The 20,383-nt window shown below is 37.5% G+C and overlaps 1 protein-coding gene across 2 annotated transcripts in view; it reads right to left on the bottom strand.

The window, feature by feature from the left end:
- The window catches only part of LOC147236610 (SH3 and PX domain-containing protein 2A-like), a 50,805-nt gene extending 32,001 nt beyond the window's left edge, over positions 1–18,804 (bottom strand). For both annotated transcript variants that reach the window (XM_086171517.1, XM_086171523.1), the window contains exons 1-5: positions 18,424–18,804; positions 12,083–12,163; positions 7,317–7,392; positions 5,930–6,006; positions 5,033–5,124 (exon numbers count right to left, since the gene is read on the bottom strand). In XM_086171517.1, the coding sequence (XP_086027643.1) occupies positions 5,033–5,124; positions 5,930–6,006; positions 7,317–7,392; positions 12,083–12,163; positions 18,424–18,495 (398 nt within the window). In that variant the 5' untranslated portion in view covers positions 18,496–18,804. The remainder of the gene's footprint in view (positions 1–5,032; positions 5,125–5,929; positions 6,007–7,316; positions 7,393–12,082; positions 12,164–18,423) is intronic.
- Positions 18,805–20,383: the final 1,579 nt, after the last annotated feature.

The raw sequence follows: 20,383 nt of genomic DNA, 5'->3' as shown, positions 1-20,383 counted from the left end.
CAGGGAATGTCCAAAGCCAAGAGTGACCAATGCCAGTAGACAGAATTTGAGCTGAAAGCAAGCATCTGTCTATTAACTGCAGCTAAGTCTTTGTAGGTGGGCCTATTAGAAATGGAATGTGTGAGAGATTACTGGTTTGCTCACATTCTCCTCTCAAGCCTGATGACCAGAGACTTTATTATGCTCCATCTATTTATTACACAGACACTCCTGCCAGAGGTTGACCAAGGATTAACCTTTACAGGAGTAAGCCCCGGCTCAGAGTCGAATGGCTGATCATGACCCTACCAGAAGTCATTACAACAGAGCACAGAGCATAAATTCTTTTGGAAAGTTCAAGTGCAAAGTGTGCATAATAAAAACTTCTTGTTCTGATCCACATAAACACACACTTGCACAGGCATGGATACTGACAGGAGTAGTTCTTTGACTTAATACCAAGCAGATATTACTTGGTATGCTCCTTTATCATGAGTGATGATGTACTTGTATAAGAAAAAGAGTTTTCTATGTTGCCCTTGTTGCCCCAACAGGATGTATTTGAAAACTTTACGGGCACAAACAATAGCTAAATGTGGGCAACTTTATCACTAAAGTTAGCCGCACACATTGTGTCACAGACCCATTTCTGTGACTTTTTGAGCTACCCCTCGAGTAGGTTTTTGGAGAAGCCTTGGTTATTTTCAAGCATATACTTTATTTAAAAGTTAACGGTAACGAAAACACTGAAACCATGAAGACTTGGTACAGGTGCAATGTTTTCCATTTAAATGAAGGTGGTGTGTGACAGAAAAAGTACGGTAATGTATTAACAGCAGACATCTTGGATGGATGTTAAATCTTCCCATTTTGCCAGTGGTAATATTAAATAGAATATTTACCTATCACATTATCAATATCCTCATGACCAAATGTGCAGCCCTTGGTCCAATGTCCCAAACACGGTCTCTACAAAGGGTCCAAACTATGGATATTTTATGTACTAAAAACATATTTTCAACAGTTCCAGACAGGCCTGAAATCACTTTACCCACAAATATTTTTGATCAAACAATAGGGAATATTTTTTTCATTGTCATTCAAGTGTGACGCCTGTTCTGAATAAGCCTTTGTGTTGTTGTTTTTCTTGTCATTCATTTCTCTATATATAGTAATTCACTGTCTTGATCCCACTGCCTTTCTGTACCTTCAGCTTATTTTGCAGATTACCATTTATATTTATTTATATATTCAGTCTCATGCATTTGTTATAGATAGATATTCTATTTGTCTTCCCCTTTTCCATCCAATGCTGCAAACACAGTTTCATTATAACTTTAATGTTATATTTCTTTTTACTACTAACTCTCATTTTCTTTTTAATGTGTATAGTACGTTCATTGTGCTCTGCCCTTTTTACTGCATGGCATGCTGCTGCTGCTCCCTTCATACTTTCCCAGTTTTGGGATTAATAAGGTCTGTCTGTCTGTTTATCTGTCTGTCTTTCTGTCTTTTGTTATTCAAGAATTTCTTTCTTGTTTTATAACAGCACTAAGCGCACTTGCATCTTGGTACACAGCTACATAAATGGCAGATCTGGCAAGTTGGAAAAATGGTCCTCTACAGAGGAAATAACTTATTTTTCAATTGTCTGTCTAAAACGTATTTCTGAGGCAAAATGCTTAATTCTTTTTCCCCTGGAGAGTTTCCTCTGGCCAGCAGAGCCAGTCAGTTTATAAATTATTGTCTTTTTTTTTCTTTTTTTTTTTTTTTTTAGTTTTTCCTGCTTCAATTTTCCACAATGTTAGTTGTTGCAAGAACATTTATGTGAGCACGGAAAATGTAACAATCACTCAAAATTACACTCTAATCTTGAGTGTGAGTCTTTCAAAAAAACAAAAAAGAAAAAGAAAAGCAGAATTATAACATTAAAAGAAATTCTGCTTTGCATATATATCACTTCAAAGAGTGATAAAAATATTTTTCTTTCACAAGGGCCACTGTTGGTAAATCATAAACATGCATTTATATATTTCTAATCCTTTTGGGGGCCTGAAAGTGAACAAGGAGGCCATCTACAGGATTGAAGTAGCAATTGTAATAAATACATTATTATTCTTTTTCAACAGTAATGCTGGAGTTATGATCTTTGCTTATTTGTTTTGCTTGTATTTTCACATAATACGTAAATTGTGCCCATGTGACTACTTCTTATTATGTTATAACTGCTGAATAATGTGTCTGTGGTGTATTGGAAACATTTCACCAATGACTTTTAGCTTTCTGTTTGACATCAAACACTTACTGGTCAAAACAAATGGTTCAAGAAAATGAAAAGTGCACTGGTGATGATACCTGAACCCAGGGAACTGGCATAAAATAGATCCCTAATCTCATTGGAGGCCCATTTAAGTTCTGAGGTTGGCTTCAGCTCTTCAGTGAGCTAAGCCAACTGAGCGTCACTTACTTGAACAGACCGGGAGGCCAAGTATGGGAAGTGTATTGTCCAAAATGAGCCGATATTTTCAGATCAGCTATGTCAGTAGAGGCACACTTTTCCAAGTGGTTTGAGGTCTTCAACATCTATTTCCTGCATTCTGTATATTCCAAGCAAGGACAAATATGCTGAGACTGGGATGTGTTTATTCAAAGCTACATCTCTCAGATAACATTGAGGCTCAACCGGCCAGCATTCAAACTTTATTGCAGTTATGTAAAGCTTTTACCTAGAGTTTGCATATTGCTCCTGAATTTGCTTGAATGGACCAAATGCAGACCACGGATTTTAACCAATTGCTTTAATAATGATTGGTTTCTTCATTGGCTAAATCCACAATGTGAACCAAATGCCACCTTACAGATCAGACAATAAAATTGAGCAAGTATTAACGACTTGTTTATCACCAAACTATCACTTGAATCTCATTCTTGTAGCAGTGGCCATTCATTCACATATAGAATTTGGTTCCTTCCTCTGGTTAAAAATAAATAACATTTATTAACATATTTAGTTTTTGTTTGTTTTGGTGTTTGTTTTATTACAAGAAAATGTGGCCATGCAGTCAGCACTGAATGGCAGAAACAGGACAAATTCAACACCCTAGTGCAGGAAGTGTGGTTGATGAATGGAGGAAACACAATAAAGTTCTTTGTTTCTTGCGGGAGGAAGAACCACCCTTATTCAACAGCATCACTGTTACATGCGTCATATGAAATTACTGCGAAGGAGACATGATGTATTGATCTGTAATGCTCCACAGACTTAAAGCTGTGACTGAATACTGATACTTTGGTTATCAGCCGAAGACATTACATTGCAGATCAGGTCACTAATTCTATTTGTTTTTTCATTCCTTAATAAATTACAAATGAACAAATTCCACCATAAAATGTTTTATCTATATTTCCTTATTGTAATATCAACTGAACTTGTTCATTTTTTTCCGCTTCAGCACCTTCTTCATCTTCCTCAGAAATGAGCAAGCCTCTCAGACGAGAGGTGAGATAAATCCAAAAAAAACTGAACAAGTCCATTTACTTTGATAAGATTGGAAGCACCATGACCTGAATAACTGGTAACCCTCACAGACACCAATCCATAATTGCTTTTCCAAACATTTTGAATATGAAGGCTTGATAATAATCAAAATCAATATTAAGTGACACATTTTCACTTACACACTAAAAAAGTTCTAAATATTATTTACTTTGAAACACTAATTAAAGTTACTTTAGTTGAAATAAGATTCTTTAAATCTTACAAAGAGTAACCCCAAAAACTTCAGGACAAAGAGTTTATAGATAAAATACTACGATACCCCTTACTTGATTACTACTACAAATTATATTTCGCATTCGGTATTTAAACATCTTCAATTTAATGGCCAGAGTAATTTTTCTTTTTATACTTAGCTATATTGCTTGAAACTTGAAAAAGAGAATTTTAATTTCAATGTGTTCTTTCCTTTGTTAAGTAAAGATTCAATTTAAAAAATAAATCAACCTTTGTGACCTCTTCATTGGCTGTGAGGAATGTTCATGCAGAACACATGCTACCAAGTGTGGTCATGAAACTGCTGTCTGGACATTGGGAACCATCTGTGCCTGTAAGTGAAACCCCAGAGTTGCAATAAATGAACATATCAGCCACTGACACGTTCAGGAGCTCAATTTGAAATGCAAATGGTAACCTGCAGATATTGCTGTTTGTTTGTTTTTCAACAAGAAGCTCTTTATGTGAGCCAGAAAACTAGTTCCTCATAACCTATTGTGAAATAGTTCAGACTCCCACATAATGAACTAAGGGTATTAGGTGGCAAGGATTTTAGACCCCCAGATTAAAACATGAGCTGAGCTTTCCTGTCTCCCAGACTTGAGTAGGATCTTTCTTTGGAGAAGGATTAACTCGTATGGTTACTGGGGCAATAGATTGAGAAACCATTCAAGATGTTGAGAGACCACATTTTAGACCACATTTTTCTCCTTAAGTGTGTTGGGACACTGGACTATTGACATTCAGGGTTTCATCCCAACAATTTCAAATCACCATATTAGAAGAAAACTGATCAATAAAAAGATCAATATTAAAGAAACTCTTAAAAAAGCTCAACGACTACCAACCAAACATAAATCAAAAGTAAAAAAAAAATAAACAAAGTAATCTTTTGCCCATTCATAAGATCAGGCAGTAATTACTCCCACTCTGACTTTGAAGTGAACATGACAAATGTCCTTGGCAAGAGCCTTATCTGCCCTGAGACTTGAACTCAGCTGCGCTTCTATGACACCACTGATCCTCCTGCATTTGTTACAGGATCAGATGTCACCTCCCAGAAATCATTATTAATTAAAAACACCGCCTCTCCGCCAACATCAATTTATCATTCCCGAGACAAGCTAAAGCCCTTGCATTACTGCTCCTTCACAACACTAATGCATGGCCTGCTGTGCCTCCTTCCCACCAGGGGGCAATGTTTGCTTTCCAACTCCCCATGTGATGGTGTTTTACTGGTGTATGATTTAAAATGGAAAGTACACTGTGGTAGTTACTCACTCTGTGGGAGGGTTAAGGTCTTCTGCTTTGGTTTCAAAGAACTTGAGAACCTCTTCACTTTGGGAGATGTGGGAAGGAAGCTTCATCAAAGCCTGTGAGGGTAAAGATAGACACAATGCTTCTGTTTGGCACCCGATATTTAAAAGCTCACATGTATAGCTTGGAGGACTCATTTGAATGGAAATGAGTAACAGGTTAGTAATTCTTTGTCATTGTACGGTCATTCATGAAAGTCAAGGCTGATGTTGAGGGTGTGGACGGAAGGAAAAATGTTATGAGCTCAGAGATGATGTGAAAACCAGAGGAAGTCAGACAGCCACACAAAAGAAGAACAACGTTGTGTCTCAAGTTCAGAAAAGTATACACAAAATAACACTTGAATAAATAAAATGCTGAAAACCTTCTTACTGAAAGGAAGTTGTGTATTGTTGAAATTTGAGTACAAGGTTTTGCCTTTACAGCGTTTCCACATAACTAAGCCCCACTTGGCAGAGCACCTGCCCCACATTCTTCCCTGACCTAATGAACGTAAGAAGGTCATGTAATCCTTCTACCTTAACTACTGCACTTTTAGTCTGCTGATTCATTTGAGCTTTTTGGATCGTGTTTTACCCCTCAGTGCCCCCCATTTCCCTCGTTTCCTTAATAGGCTGCCTATTTACATTGGTGACAGGAAATGAGAGGTGCAGATAGAGCAGTTTCTTTCCTGTTGAGGCTGGAACGGGAAGATAAATGCAGAGGCCTTCCTTGAAAACCAGTGGCAAAGATACACCACAGGTTTAGCTCTTCCTTCCAATACACTAAATAATAAGTAGTCTTTATTACGTCCTGGAGGACCAACTCTATTTTCCTATTAACTCGAGCAACATGTAGACATGCATGTAATCTTTCTCATACCTTGCAATAGTTGTCCAAGTGCTTCAGTCTCTTCACAGCTACATCTCTTATGTGACTTCGGCGAAATAAGACCTTGCCTGGAGAAAAACAGAACTCTGTCAGTACATCTCCCATAACTAAGTCTAACAAAACAGGTTTTAATTAAAAGTCTTACTCTTTTTACTTAAATTATTAATGTTTACCTGACAAGGCACCAAGACAATAAGACAAAAGCCAGATTGTTTTAAAATGCTCATGGGACTGATCATGTTTATATATAGATATAGATATATAGATATGTATACATACATAGATATACACAATATATATTTACAACTTGTTCATGTACAGGTCAGATTTTTACGTGGTGCAGAAATAAGAAAAAAAAACTTTCAGACATGACCTGAATAATAACATGAATTAGATGGTAAGATAAAGCATCACAGAAACTCCATATATCAGTTGCTTAAAACCCTAGCAATTACTTAAATTACTGAAAAGACCTGAGAAATAGAAAAAACATAGTAAACAGTTGCACGAAAATTACCAGAAAATTGCAGAATGCAATCTGATTCTCATTATTTTCTTTTTAATGACAATAACTTTCTTTAGTTTTTAGTTATTAGATATTTGTTTCTTTGAACCAATTACGTGTTCTTCTGCTTTTCTGGCCAAATGTTAATGGAAGTCAAAAAAGGCTTTTACATTAGTTTCCATAAATATTATCAAATCACACTTTTTACAAATTAAAGTGATACCATGGTCATCCTAGGACAGTACATTCTGATTGCCCATGATTATAGAAGCAAAAACATGTAACAAAGACTTGAGTATATCTTCATTAATTCATCACTAATGGCTCCTTATAATCAGAACAAATCCCAAGAGTCTTTTGAAACACAGATAAATGAATACAAATATACACAGAAAGAAGTATCACCCTTGTTGGTATTCAATCCATTTCTAAATGCATGAACCAAACAGTGAGACACCGCCTGCTATTTGTTGTGTATAAGTGAATTTACTTCACCCCATGGTGGAGTTCCAGAGTGATCAAAATAGCACCGGCAAGACTTGAGCAGTAGTGCAGTACAAAGGATCTCTTCATTGCTTTCTTCTGCTCTGACCCACAATATGTTTATCAGATTAGACACATCCAACTCTTCGAACCTCCTGCCAACATAGCAAGCAGTCCTACTACAACTGGTGTGGTTTGGATTAAATATGACCATTCATTTTAATTATAAAAGGGTTACATCCTAGGCATGGTGCAATAGTATGAAACATGGGTTATCTGACAGTTTCTCTTTTTCTCTTCTTACTGACTCGGCTTTAGTTCTCCATTCCCTTAAACAGAGCTGTAGTTGAAACTGTTTACACTCTTTTACGGATTGTGCGTGTTTATCACCTGGTAGAAATGGAATAATCCTCTTCTTGGGGTCCTTCTGCCCCCCTTCAATGGGGAATTTGTCAAGGATTCGCATCTGTAAATGTGAAGGGGAGAAACCAATTAAAGCCAGTAAAAACTTGATGTGTTTCATTTAAATCAAAGTGATGCATTTTTTAATACATTTTGAGTAATTGAGTTAATCCTACTGCGATAAACAGAGAATCTTTTAATTAAAAACAAACTTCAATAAATCTGAAATAGAAGTGGCTCTCTCAGATGTGAAAACAGAAAAAGAGGGTAACAAACCCAGAGAGCTCTCAAACCTCTTTCTCACTATGCATGAGTTCAGTCCAGAGTGTAATTATATATTGTCTAAAAAGCTACTGTGTCATGCAGCAACAAAGGGAGTCACTTTGATCCGCGGTGCAGCAGATAAGTTTACATCACCCACAGATGGCTAAAAAAAAAAAAAAAAAAAAGAAAACCCAAGAGCAGGTTCCACTTAAAAAGCTTTAAAAGCCCCAAGCAAAACGAAATTGTGCATTTCAAGAGAAGTACGTGGCCAGTTACTCATTCAATCTAACTAGAGATACAAAGAAAAGGACTTAAAGAAATACAAAGCTTGCTGTGTGAAAATCCATCATGATGACATCATGCATTTATAATCTTCTATGGCTATTTAATTGTTTTAGCATGCTTCTCTTCAAATAAATATGTGTATGCGGATTTGCAACATATCGACCACAGAGCTAATGTATGTGAGTGATATGCTGAATGTCTTAAAAGTAGGCGCAATAAAAGTGTTAATATTTATGTGTCATAGTGCTTGTCGCAAGACAAATTCCCTTTTTTTGAATAAATCAAGGCAGTACCAGATGGCTCCCTACAGTAACAGCATGCAGCAAGTGCAGACACATTTGTGCCTTTGTTCATTCTGCCTTGCCTTGTTCCAGATGTGCTGTATTAAACTGCAATGGCTGCGAGCATTAAGCACATTCAACTGGAAGGAGGAAACCAGGAGACTTGTCTAAGTTGAAGGACCAGGTAGACAAACAGAGACAAGCTGGGAGTTTAATGTTGGATCCACTCTGTCTGGGTTTTAGGATTATTTTGCAGGACTTCACCAGTAAGAGGTGGTTTGGGTTCTTTTCTTGTGGTACTTTCCTTTGTTGACTCATTTGCTGCCTTTGCAAAATCCTTGCATCTCTGTAAGGTTATGACTTTCCCCTCTTTTCAGAGACATGGGCAACTAAAGAAGGATGGTTTTCCATTGCAAAGGGCACTTTCTGTTATTGTGTGAAAATAGCAAATAAAAATGCTGAGTGTATACAGCCTTGGTTAACCACGCCTTACATACGCTAACAGAAATGTACAAAACAGTAAGATTTATAGTCACAAGGAGAGTAAGAGTACTTCTCTACAAAATATAAAACAAAACATATTTTTAGTATACTATTCCAGTAATTGAACAAGTCTTATACTCTCTAAATGTTATATTTTGAGCAAGATTTGTAAATGCATTGTTTCTGAGAGATATAAGACTGTGGCCTTGCTATGTTCCCTGCTGGATACAGCAGTATAACAGCAGTATACTCCCCCTAAGATGGGAATGTTCACTCAACACCTTTGGAAATAACCATAGCTGGCAGGGAGCCTTCTCATCTCGAAACCATGATGAACTCATCCCCTGGAATTTGTCTGGACACACTTACAGCCCCATCGAACAGGTGTGACAGGCGTTCCTATTACAACAGCTGGATAAATTAGGACAAAATGTCCATGGAAATATTTCATACATTTCATACAAAAACTTAAGAGACTTGCCCGAGTGACGCTGTATCAGTACGAGATGAAACTCTAGCATCAGCCGAGTTAACAATCCCACTGAGAAAATAAACTTGGTGAAGCAACAAGTGATATGATATAATCTCCTAGTTTCTTCTGTGCATCTCATAATCAGCATTATGCATAAATAACCAAGCCGGAGATGCACAATACCATCATACATCTATATTGGCATAATGGCATTATGAATATGAATTATGGCGAAAAGAGAAAACCTGAAAGGCTTCTGTACACTGCACTGTAATGACCGTCACTTTAGGCATTTAAATTTTACTGCAGATACAGGGAAGGGTAGGGAAAACAGACAAAGAGACACGGCACTATGTATTAGACAATGGAACTGTTAGGAGAGGAATCTCAGCCAGGAGGAGTTTAGAGGAATGTTTGGGTGGGCAAAGAATCTGCATCTATCTCAGAATTATTGTGGCTTGACGTCCACTGACAGTTGTTTACTACAAAGAGATTATCATGCAACTGACCTCTTGTTCATATAATGTTCAGGACATACTTGGACAGGATCTATGTTGTCACTTGAAATACTGTACTATACTTTATAAAGTGAATAAGATTAAAAAAAATATATATATATATAGTGTGTATTTTATGATGACTTAATTAAATACAGTAAGTGTGTACGCCAATTATTATCAGATTTATTGAGTTAAAATTCTGGCTGTCAAGTCAACCACATCACCAAGTTATCTTTTCCTATCCTTGTGTAAAAGCAGGTAATATTCAGAATCGGATTTGGAAAAAAATAACAATAAACACATCTAGCCTTTGTTAGATGTGTTTAGATGTGTAGTAGTCTTGGATAAGGCATGACTGACGTGCCTGTCATAAAGTTATATAAGATTATTACTATGATCAGATTTTTATAGTTTGCATGCAGGGCATACATGACATTTTGACTTTTATTCTATACTGTTGATGTTTGTTTTGGTTGTGTAACTGAATAAATACTCAATGCACTCTTAACCTGAGCCAAGTCCTCCTTTTTCTGCAGACGAAGGACTCCATGTTTAGCACTTTTTTAAAGAAAGTACTATGCTTCTGTCTATAATGAAGGCCAGGCAAATTATAATACAACATGACCTCTGTCCAATTACCCTATCCAAAACTAATGACGTCCGAGGGATTTTTGTCCTCGTCTAGAACATAAAATCAGGCCAAACTCCTCGATTCTCCAGCACAAGGTTGTGACCCTTGTATTCAGTCCGCCAAGACTGAAGGGCGAGGAGGCTGAAACCTCAGAAGTGCCTTTCTGAAAGTAAATTCAGCTTGACACACAGACCAATTCTGCACATGTCAAACACACAGCTTTTTCCATTTCCCTTTGACACCAGAAACAACACTTTCTGGATATCAGGCTAAGCAGTATTATAACATGAAAATAAATGAATCCAAAGAAAAAAAATCTATATTCCTTAGCTGTGTAGGAATCAGACCACACCTTTCTCAACTCAGCAGAAAGGGGAAAAAAGGAGTGACTAATCAAATTTAAGGAGATGGAAGCCTGATAATGTATGATAATTGGTTCCCTGAGGGGATGTTATAATTTATTAGTGCACAAGAGGGGTTTAAAATTTTAGCGGTGAGTGCACTTTTGGACATCCATCTTGCAACTGAAAAAACTGATACTCGATTGTCAAGACAAACATGGGTGCTTTTATTCGACCAGCAGGGCAGTGGTGACTTAAGAGCTTAAGTTTGAAAAAATCTGAATAATTGGCCACTGTTTAAACGCATTCCTTGTTTGACCTTGCCATGCTCTTCATTCGATATTAATAGTGATACTGATGAGATCATGGTCACATTTGTCAGCCAAGAGTGTCAAATGCCTTTTTTTTTCTTCATCAGAGTGAATAGAACATTGGGGATTGTGCTGTAAACACAGAACTCTTTTGAGTTTGGAAAGCTTGTAGGTGTCAAATGGCAGACACACAAGTAAATGCCCAGTTTCTCATTTGAGAAAAACAAATATGCTCAGCATCTTGTATGTTAACATGTGTTGTGATTTTTTGGTGAGAAACCCATTTTTGATAATATCCAAACTACAAGGTTGTTTGTACAAAAGACATTTTATTCAAATGGCTTTGTTCTTACATTATAAGAACGGTTAAAACACTTTATTCCCACCCATTTGGCATATACAGCTGCACACTGTTATTCACGGGTTACTACTGCCAGCAAAAACACCACTAAAGCGGGAATCTATGGACAAGACTAATGTTTATAGAGACAGGAGGGAAACTCTGTGTCAGTCAAGTAGACCAGGACAGATTTTTCCTGCCTAGAAATGGACCAGAGAACAAAGGCTCTCCTCTACTGCCTTCAACGCTGCTATCCCCACAACGCAAAGCAATGGGATGCTTAACCCTCTTAAAGGGCTCACTTTGTTATCTGCGTTGCTGGGAGTGTGACCTATTCTGTGGGCCCCAGTCTGCCTTGAGCCATGTTTTGTTCATACCTCTTCGCTTGACGGGGTTTTATCAGGAAAAAAACGGAGTCATGATCTAAAGGTCAACCTGACAAAAGAGGGTTTAGGGTGGCAGGCTGGAAACATGTACCTTCAGTGTCATCTAGCAACTTAACTGATCATTTCTTAGCAGCCTGACAATGTCAAATAAAATTAATTTCACAGGCTGCCCTTTTTCACATCATTGAACTGTGTGTCTCGTGACATGACATTATCACAAAAACTTTTACATAATTATTAGGATTCAGGACTGCAAATTAGTCTTGTGTTGAATATTAAAGATATGTTCGTTTCAATTGTCCAGAGAAAATGTGTCAATTTTTGTAGGGTTAATGTGCCAATCAAAATATTATTTCTGAATGACTTTACTGTTATTATTAGCAATAATGATACCTTGTTAGATTCCTTTAATTCAATGTTTGGTACGAGTGTTTATAATGATTTTGCTCATGGAAATTACCTGCAGATCAAAGAATTTGCTGTATCTCCTGTAGATGACATGAGAAGTTGAGTCCGAGTAAGTCACGTTGATAAGGTACACCTAGTGAAAGAAGCACAAACAAAGAGCCATTAGGAAGTTAGTTTCTTTGTTAAACACGCCACATTTCATTTTAGCTTGAATTACCATAATGACACAAAGTGCATTCCCTTCTGTTTTAACTTCACGGGGGTCAGCAGAGGTCAAATAAACATATTAAAGGCTAAATGCTTGAGTCAGACTTTTAAAAGCCATGAGAGGTTAATGAGGAGGGCAATAGATATCAAGCATTAATGTCAACTGTTTACAATGTATTGCAAGGAATTTGGCTCAGTTGCTTGAGCTTCTTTATTTCTTAAAACTAAAAAAGTAAACATTGAGGCCATCGCATGAGTAGCTTTCATTATATTTTAACTGGAATTTCAAACCCACATGTAATGAAGCATCACTTTTAGTGTCTCCCTGAGTCTGCTCTAGAGTAGTAGCCAGGTGTTTACAAAATAACAAGTGGAACAAAAATTCATCTGTAACGGAAAAAAAAAACAATAGACTGGTGGCAGCAGTTTTATTATGATACAATTCTCTACTTGCCTTTCATAATATTGAGCTCATGTATAATTATGCAGGCTTGCAATTATAAACAGACGCTGAGCCTAATGCGTTTTCAACTAAGACCGTCACATAGGATGTTTACAAATGCGGTGTTCATACATATGGTGGTAATTTGCAAGGATGAGTTACCCATATGAGAGTCACCCTTCTTCATGCACATTGTTTATTGGAGAAAGGCTGCGCGGTGAGAGGGAGCAAACTCTCTAGGAGGTCTCTAATTATATACGGACTGCATGCAGAAACATTTCCAATGTTTAAATCACAGCACCATGGTTAGTGTGAGGTAAAGCTTCAATACGCTGCCTCTAGGCCCCCCACTTGGATGTTTAGATTTGAAATTAAAGGCATATATTGCAACAGCAAAGGCAATAGGGATCATTCTCGATAGGTTAATGCGTACAAATTCACAAGTTCAACGTATACAGCATGAGTGTTCTTTGATGATGTTTTCGAAATCATTTTGAGACAACACGAGCCTATTAATCATGAAAGATGTTTGTGTTTCTGGTAAGTGGATTCATTTATATCATGCATTTTAACATGAGCGGTGCCGATGAAGTGTTCACATAGACATTTTATTCCACATGTGCCAGGCTCTTTCATTAGTTCCGTTTTGGAAGAGAGATCCCATAGCAATGTCTGCAAACTGAGGACATGCCGTTAGATCCCCCACTGGCGATGTGTGTAAACAAGGATTAGTTGCCATGCACTCGCTGGCTCCGGTGCCATGAGTCCCTGGAAGGAAGTTATGCTTGAACAGTGAGGACAAAAGACAAAGGGTTGCTTCTTTCCTCCCTTAAACCGGATGAGCATTTTCAGTTGCTTAGCTCATAGATAATGAGATTTTATTTTTCTTCTTCCTCCTCTTTCCTCACGGGGACTTCCCTCACCTCCGGCTTTCCATCCCTTGGGAATGTCTGAGCCCAGTGCTAAGTGGCCTTGGGGAGGTCCCCTCGGCAAGAGATGGATGAACCAATTGATCCTAACTCTCAGGTTAATTAATCCAATTTTACCTGATGGACTAATTGATTTTTTGCAGTCCCAGCAAGCCATGAAGTGCAGCTCATTGGATTTAACTGCTCAAGTCTGAAAAACGATACAAAGACCAGATCATCCATTCACAATACCAGTGTCTGTGGCCAAGTTGACAGTCTACAGTCCAGTGGCTTGTGTCAGACTGGTGTCAGCCACCATGGTGCCTGGTGTCAAATGTTATTGGGAGAACGCTCTCATTCTCAAGGGTACATGCAATATTACACAAGTTCATTGCTTTTCACCTTTACCATCAACCAAATTTAACAAAAACATATTGGTGAGGTGGATGTACATTTGATAATTTGAGTGTTGAATGAAATATGAAAAATGTATGTATATGTATACACACACACAAACATGCATACGCTTTTTAATACATTTTTCATGCAACATGAATATGTGTATCAATTTTTATATTTTTATATCTATACATATGCACACACACACACACACACACACACACACAAACACACACACACACACACGTACATATATGTATATCTATATACATTTTTATTTTTTTATTTTTTTTTGTTTTTTTGTTTTTTGCCAAATATGCCACCAGAAGATAGTGCTTAATTTCTCTTAGAAAAGTAAGAGCATATGAAATGTCTCTGAACTTTGTAGTGGCACTATCATTAGAGAAAACAGTAGTGAGTCCACATCATCTAGAGACAATGAATGGTGATCAGTGCAACTGGAGGAAACTGTTCTGAATTAGATCTTTGACCCGTTTAATGGGATTTAGTCATACATATCTGCTTATTTATGAAGGGCGAGTCTAAAATCCCTCAGTGATGACGTTCAGAAGAGCAGAATGAAGACTACTGCTATGTGCCTGTGGACTGACAGCAAGCATTTGTAATTCTAATACTCAAATAATTGTTCAAACTAAGATGATATACACAAGTAAAGGAAGCAATAGGGTCAATGTGGGATTCATAGCTACTGCTCCTTGTGAGTGACCAGTCTCTTCAAAGCAGCATGATGATTAAGATGTGATTCTCCACCCCAACATCAAAACACAGCCAAAATAGGAAAATTCATGGATGGAAAAATTATGTCATACACACTTTGTCTCTTTGTGTAGCATCTCATCATACAAGATTTGTCCACTTTTCTTGTGGACATTTTCTTTATTCAATTAAATTTCAATTTTTTCTTTATTTCTTACGGTCTTTTGTTACACTAAATTTACCTGTCAGTGCTTGAAAACTCTTTAAACAGCACTAACTTGTGCATTTAGTGATTCATAGCCATAATGTCTGGCTCCATTTCAAACATGCAATTCTTTCCATCCCAATACTGATGAGTTGGAGTGACAGTCGGATGCTTGTTCTACATACAGTGGTTCTATACAGTGGAGAACAGCCATGCTGCTGTGCACGGAAGTTATTCAGCAGGCTGCAAAGACGATACACATAACAAAAATCTGTATTACAACAGTTACAACTTCCCTGATGTCGCATACTTTGATTTATGCCATGCTTTGTTTCTCTACCAATATATTTTTTCTGATTTCAGCAAACCAAATGGCCTCCTTTTTTATCACCATTTTTTATCACCATCAAGGTCATCTAAAAGCAAAAATGATTTGAATAATGTGGTTTCTTGGGGGAATGTGCCACCTTGGCACAGTTGACTGATGGATGTTTTAATCATATCTTCCAGTTCATGTTTCTGAGGCTTTTAACTTCTCTGTAAAAAGAAGAGAAAATGCAGAGATTGTATCTCTATCCAGCGCAGTCTTTGTTAAGATGCTGGAAATGTATAAAAGGCTAACAGAAATCACTTCTGTGCATCTTTGCAGTTGAGCACTTGTATAAATACGCTGTGTAAAAGTGAGTCAAAGTTCAACACAGAAAGTATTCCTCACTAAAATACAAATGACTGATTCTTTATTCTAATTCTTTGCAGAGCTTCTTATTTGTCTTGATTTTCCTTCCTCTGGTCTTTTGATCCTCGGAGTTGTATTTTTATTTCTATTTCGCAGGAGCAATGGTTTCTACTACTTTGTTACTGTTCATGGAGATACACTGAAGAGTAAGTTGATTCTAGTTTGTTTACAGTGTGTTTTTTTGTTTTTATTTTCAAAATTCTGAGAACCAGATGTGTGTGATGTAATGCCCATTCTATAAATTCTACAATGTGATGCATGTGAAACTGAAAAGGAAAGTGATGCTCATGTTTTAATGTGATGGTGGTGATAGATGACATTCATCCTTGGGGAGGAAATGAATGTCTGTCTGACCATGTATTTAAATGTGGATAAAAACAGTTAAAATACAAAATAACAGTTAGAATACATCTAAATACTATTACAAACCAAAAAGGAACCTAATGGAGTATTTACCAGTGTATATTTTTTAAAGCACAAGGATAAAAGATGCATATTAAAATACATTTGAATGTTTCTATATGAACTTCCCATGTGGTTCAAAAGGGCACGTCATTTCAAGATGATTCCTTGTCTTAAAAGTTTATGACTCAATATTTGAGATTGCTAGTGTTGTATAAGAATGTTTCTTGAGTCCAAGTTGGGATCTTGCATTGAAAGATTAATTTTCTACTTCCTTACTCCCATCCAGCATAGCTCAATATCTAGACGTTATCAAAATTGCAAAAAAGGGAAAATTAACATTCAATGACTCAGTGTTCATATTTTCTCATCATGAGAATGTGTTGTGTAAGATAAGAGATGTCTTCATTGCCTATATTTTTGCCCCTATTCGAATTTCAGATATAAAGGAATTTATCTCTCTTGGAATATTTTCATTAAATGCCTTTAGTTCAAAAAGATGGCTAGATCTAATTATGCTTGATAAAGATCGATAGTATTCTCCAAACAAGTGCCAATGGGATTTGCTTGTTTCTCTTCAGTTTATCAGTCAGTTCACTAGTTCACATTTAAACCAGGCAAAGTAGACGACATAAAGAAGCACAATATGGGCCAAAAAGCTATCACAATGATATTAATGATTTCTTTATTAATTATTAACATACTTCACAGCATCCAGAGTATGGAAAAATCATAGTTTATGGTTTTGTAGATTTAAGGATAACAATCCACACAACAGTTTTTTCCAAGATTTTAAAAGTCAGTGAACTGATTTTGGAAAAATAATCACGCCACAATATGCCAAAAATTAGAGATTACCAAACAGACAGCAATGCATGTTTCACCTATCATTGTAAGAATGCAGATAGTGGAATTGCTAATCATGGTTTTCCTAATGTGAAAAATCTGATTCCTTATCACAAGGTTACTGTATTTGGATGTCAGCCTCTCCAAACTGTAGCAAGAATAACAAAAAGACAGATGGAAGATAAGGGATGTGCAGAAAATGCTGTGAATCCTAAACTGATAAGTTAGTGTCGTGTGATTTACATTTCTATTTGAACCTTGAAAGAAAAAAACAGCAGTTAGGGGATGAAATATGCAGTAAGTGAAGGCCACAGAAAATGAATCAGTCACTGACTTTGTCTCCAGATGAGTTTAGCTTGATAGCAAATGTTCAGAACTGCAGCTTCAAGATGAAAGCATGGCAATAGAGTTCAAGTGCGTTTGAGTCTTGTTCACGAGGTACGGGTAAAATAAAGTGTAAAGCTGGGAGATCTGCCACACAGCTGGACCTAATCTGGAATGTTTTAACCGTGCCGGCAAGAACTTTCTGATGTAATGAGAGGGGTTTAACTTTGTCTCAGCCACATCGTCCCGCGTCAGCGCTGTCACTCAGGATATAGGAAAACTGAATCCACACCAGATGGGGCATGCATTTCGACCAGTCCTTCAAGTCCTGCAATCTGGTGAACTTTATGGCTGGTGGTGAGGAAGTGATTCTCAGTTTATGTTCCAATGCTGACCTGCAGTCACAAGCTTTAGGGTGTGACTAAAGGAGTAAAATTGTGGGGAAAACAACCAGAATGACATTCATCTTCAGTTTTGCAAGAGTAATCATGTAGATGGGAGGGGAGCTGCTCCCTCAGTCTCCAGTGATTCATTTTCACCTCTTGAGGTAAATAAGAAGCTGTATCATAGGGAGGACTGAAAGGCTCTTACTCAGAATCACACTTACGGCATTCTAGAACTGACATGATTAATTTCATGATGGTTTAGACGTTCCGAATTTTTATTCCAAGCAAGGATTCCAAACATTCCTTAATTGCAGCTGCTCGAATGTCAAGATTTTTATCTTCTATCTTGTCTGACATGATAGACCTTAAATACTAGATTTTGGACTTTTAGTCAGATAGTTTAAACCTAAACTTGAGACATTTTATATGAATAATCACACAAGAGGTTTTCTTTTCCCAGATTTTATAAGCAATCTATCCAAAGAGCTGGTTAGATAATTTGTTACTTCGATACTGTATTTACTATGTTAGAGTATGATCATAAGCATAAAACCATAGTACAAAGAAGGTTACAGAAAGTAAGGAATTAAAAATGAAGCGTTGACTCGGTGATGAAATGTGATTTAAGAAACCTTTTAGTCAGTTGGATCAAGTAAACATCCTTTCTGGTGGCGCTTGGGGAATAAGGGTGGAGGCAAGGGACGCCGTTCTTACAGTTTTGAGCCTTGGCGTGTTACATTGTCTTATAGAGCCATGCGGTCGGTATAAACAAATATTACGGAGTTAATAAAATAGAAACGCACAAGTGAGAGAAAACTTACGTAATGTTTGGAGGGGTTCCTCCTCTTCTGTACATCCACGACGTTCACGTCGAGGACCGTCCGCAGCTGCATCTTGAGAGTTGTTTTCACCGCGGAGTTAGTAAGGCGCACTAGAAACACACAGGATGCTTTGCCATGAAAACAAGATCATGTATTTAAACCCCAGAGGAGGGCTGATTTGTAACGTCAAAAAAGCAAGAATGTGGATTAAGTTATTGTTGTTTTTTTAAAGGCTCTTGGCATCGGGTGCATCTGTAGTATAACGGTGTCAGGCGGTTTGAAGACTTATGAACTCCTCGTGAAACATGACAGCCTAATTAAAAAAAAGGAAAGAGGGAGAAAAGGAAAGAAACTGGCGTTTAATCCGTCCTCTCCTCCCCCAAAAGGGGTTGGACCTGCGTAACAAAGTACGGGACAGGGGAGAAACTGGACGAAAACGCGGAGGGCGGTCCCGGGCTGGGCCGAGGTGCTGGGATGAAGAAGAGGGAGGTCACAATGGACCTTCCTCATATTAAGTCACTTTTGTTCGAGTGAGCTGTGTAGTTTCAACCTACCCACCCTCACCCGTAGCTAAAACAGCGATTTTGATTTGAAAATTGTGAATTAAAAACATCCAACTTGTGAAAGTGTAACCTATTGTTATTATTAAACCGAAGTAAAGTCAGCGCTTGGGCAGTTGTCTTCTAGACTCAACAGGCCTAAACCAAGAAACATCCGGCTTTATTTGCATCTTGATTGTGTACTTTTAACCACCGAATGTTTGTTATAACTGTATATAAAAGACAGTTTGTCTGCTCCCTCTTGCTGTGAACGGGGGTCTACATTACTCGGTATGTCTCCACAAGAGGACGCTGTAACCCCTAGTGACTGAGATGATAGATAGATAGATAGATAGATAGATAGATAGATAGATAGATAGATAGATAGATAGATAGATAGATAGATAGATAGATAGATACATACATACATACATACATACATACATACATGCATACATACATGCATACATACATATATAAATAATTCAGTATAAATTACAGGTGTCTTATATGGTGTTGCACTTCATACTTTTGCTGTAGGCTTTATTGTGCTTAGTGACTATTGGGCCGAGGTTTGACTGCAAAAATCTCTTGATAAAGAAGATACAGTTCAACAGTTTCATTTAAAAAAAATGCAAGTGATTTCCTGCCCAGTTTGTACCTGTTGCGAATTCTCAACTCTTGGGTAGTTGGATCCGATTTTTTTTTTTTTTTTTGGAAGGAAGAGTAATATAGAAGTTGATCTACAAAGGGAAATATAGGATTCTACATAAAAACCTACATCCACATCACTGATCATAGAGAACGGAAATGGCTGCAATATGAGTACAAGACAATCACGTTTATAACATTTTTCATAATTGCAATCAAAACCTCCCAAATACCTGCAGAAGTGTCTGAATGTCTAAAGGGAATATATACCAGTAGCTCAGTATTTTTTATAGTGAACTGAAATAAGTTTTCCTTTTTACTTTAGGGTAAGAAACGCGCCGCATGTGACGTTTTGTGGTTTTAAACTGCAAAATGTGACGTTGCATCATCCGTTTCTGCAGGAAATTGACGGCACAAAGTGGAACTGGAACAGGAACTGGATTGAGAAACGTTTTCTGCCCATCCCAACCCCTTCATGGTAACAGGAACACAAGAAGCATGCGTGGTCAAGGCTGGGGGCTGAGCTTGTCCTGCCCATACATACGTCCGGCGAGAGAAGCAGGAAACCAACACGGCTAATAAGCTCCGTAAAGCTAGACAAGTTCACAGCGGAAACCCCTCTCTCCGTAAGGCAATAATGCTTATGTCTGTGTTGTAATTGCCCTCCATCGAACAGATGGACGGATATTTTCAGTACGCGACGTCACACAGCGGAATCACAGCATCACAGTGTTCGCGTATTTGCCGCGCCATCACAGAGGCAAATCAGT

Source organism: Fistularia commersonii, chromosome 2 (genome assembly GCF_037954325.1).
Source record: "Fistularia commersonii isolate RoL2024-O1a breed Wild chromosome 2, RoL_Fcom_v1.0, whole genome shotgun sequence".
In the NCBI taxonomy this organism is placed as follows: domain Eukaryota; kingdom Metazoa; phylum Chordata; class Actinopteri; order Syngnathiformes; family Fistulariidae; genus Fistularia; species Fistularia commersonii.
This window is presented reverse-complemented; position numbering and strand designations above follow the sequence as displayed.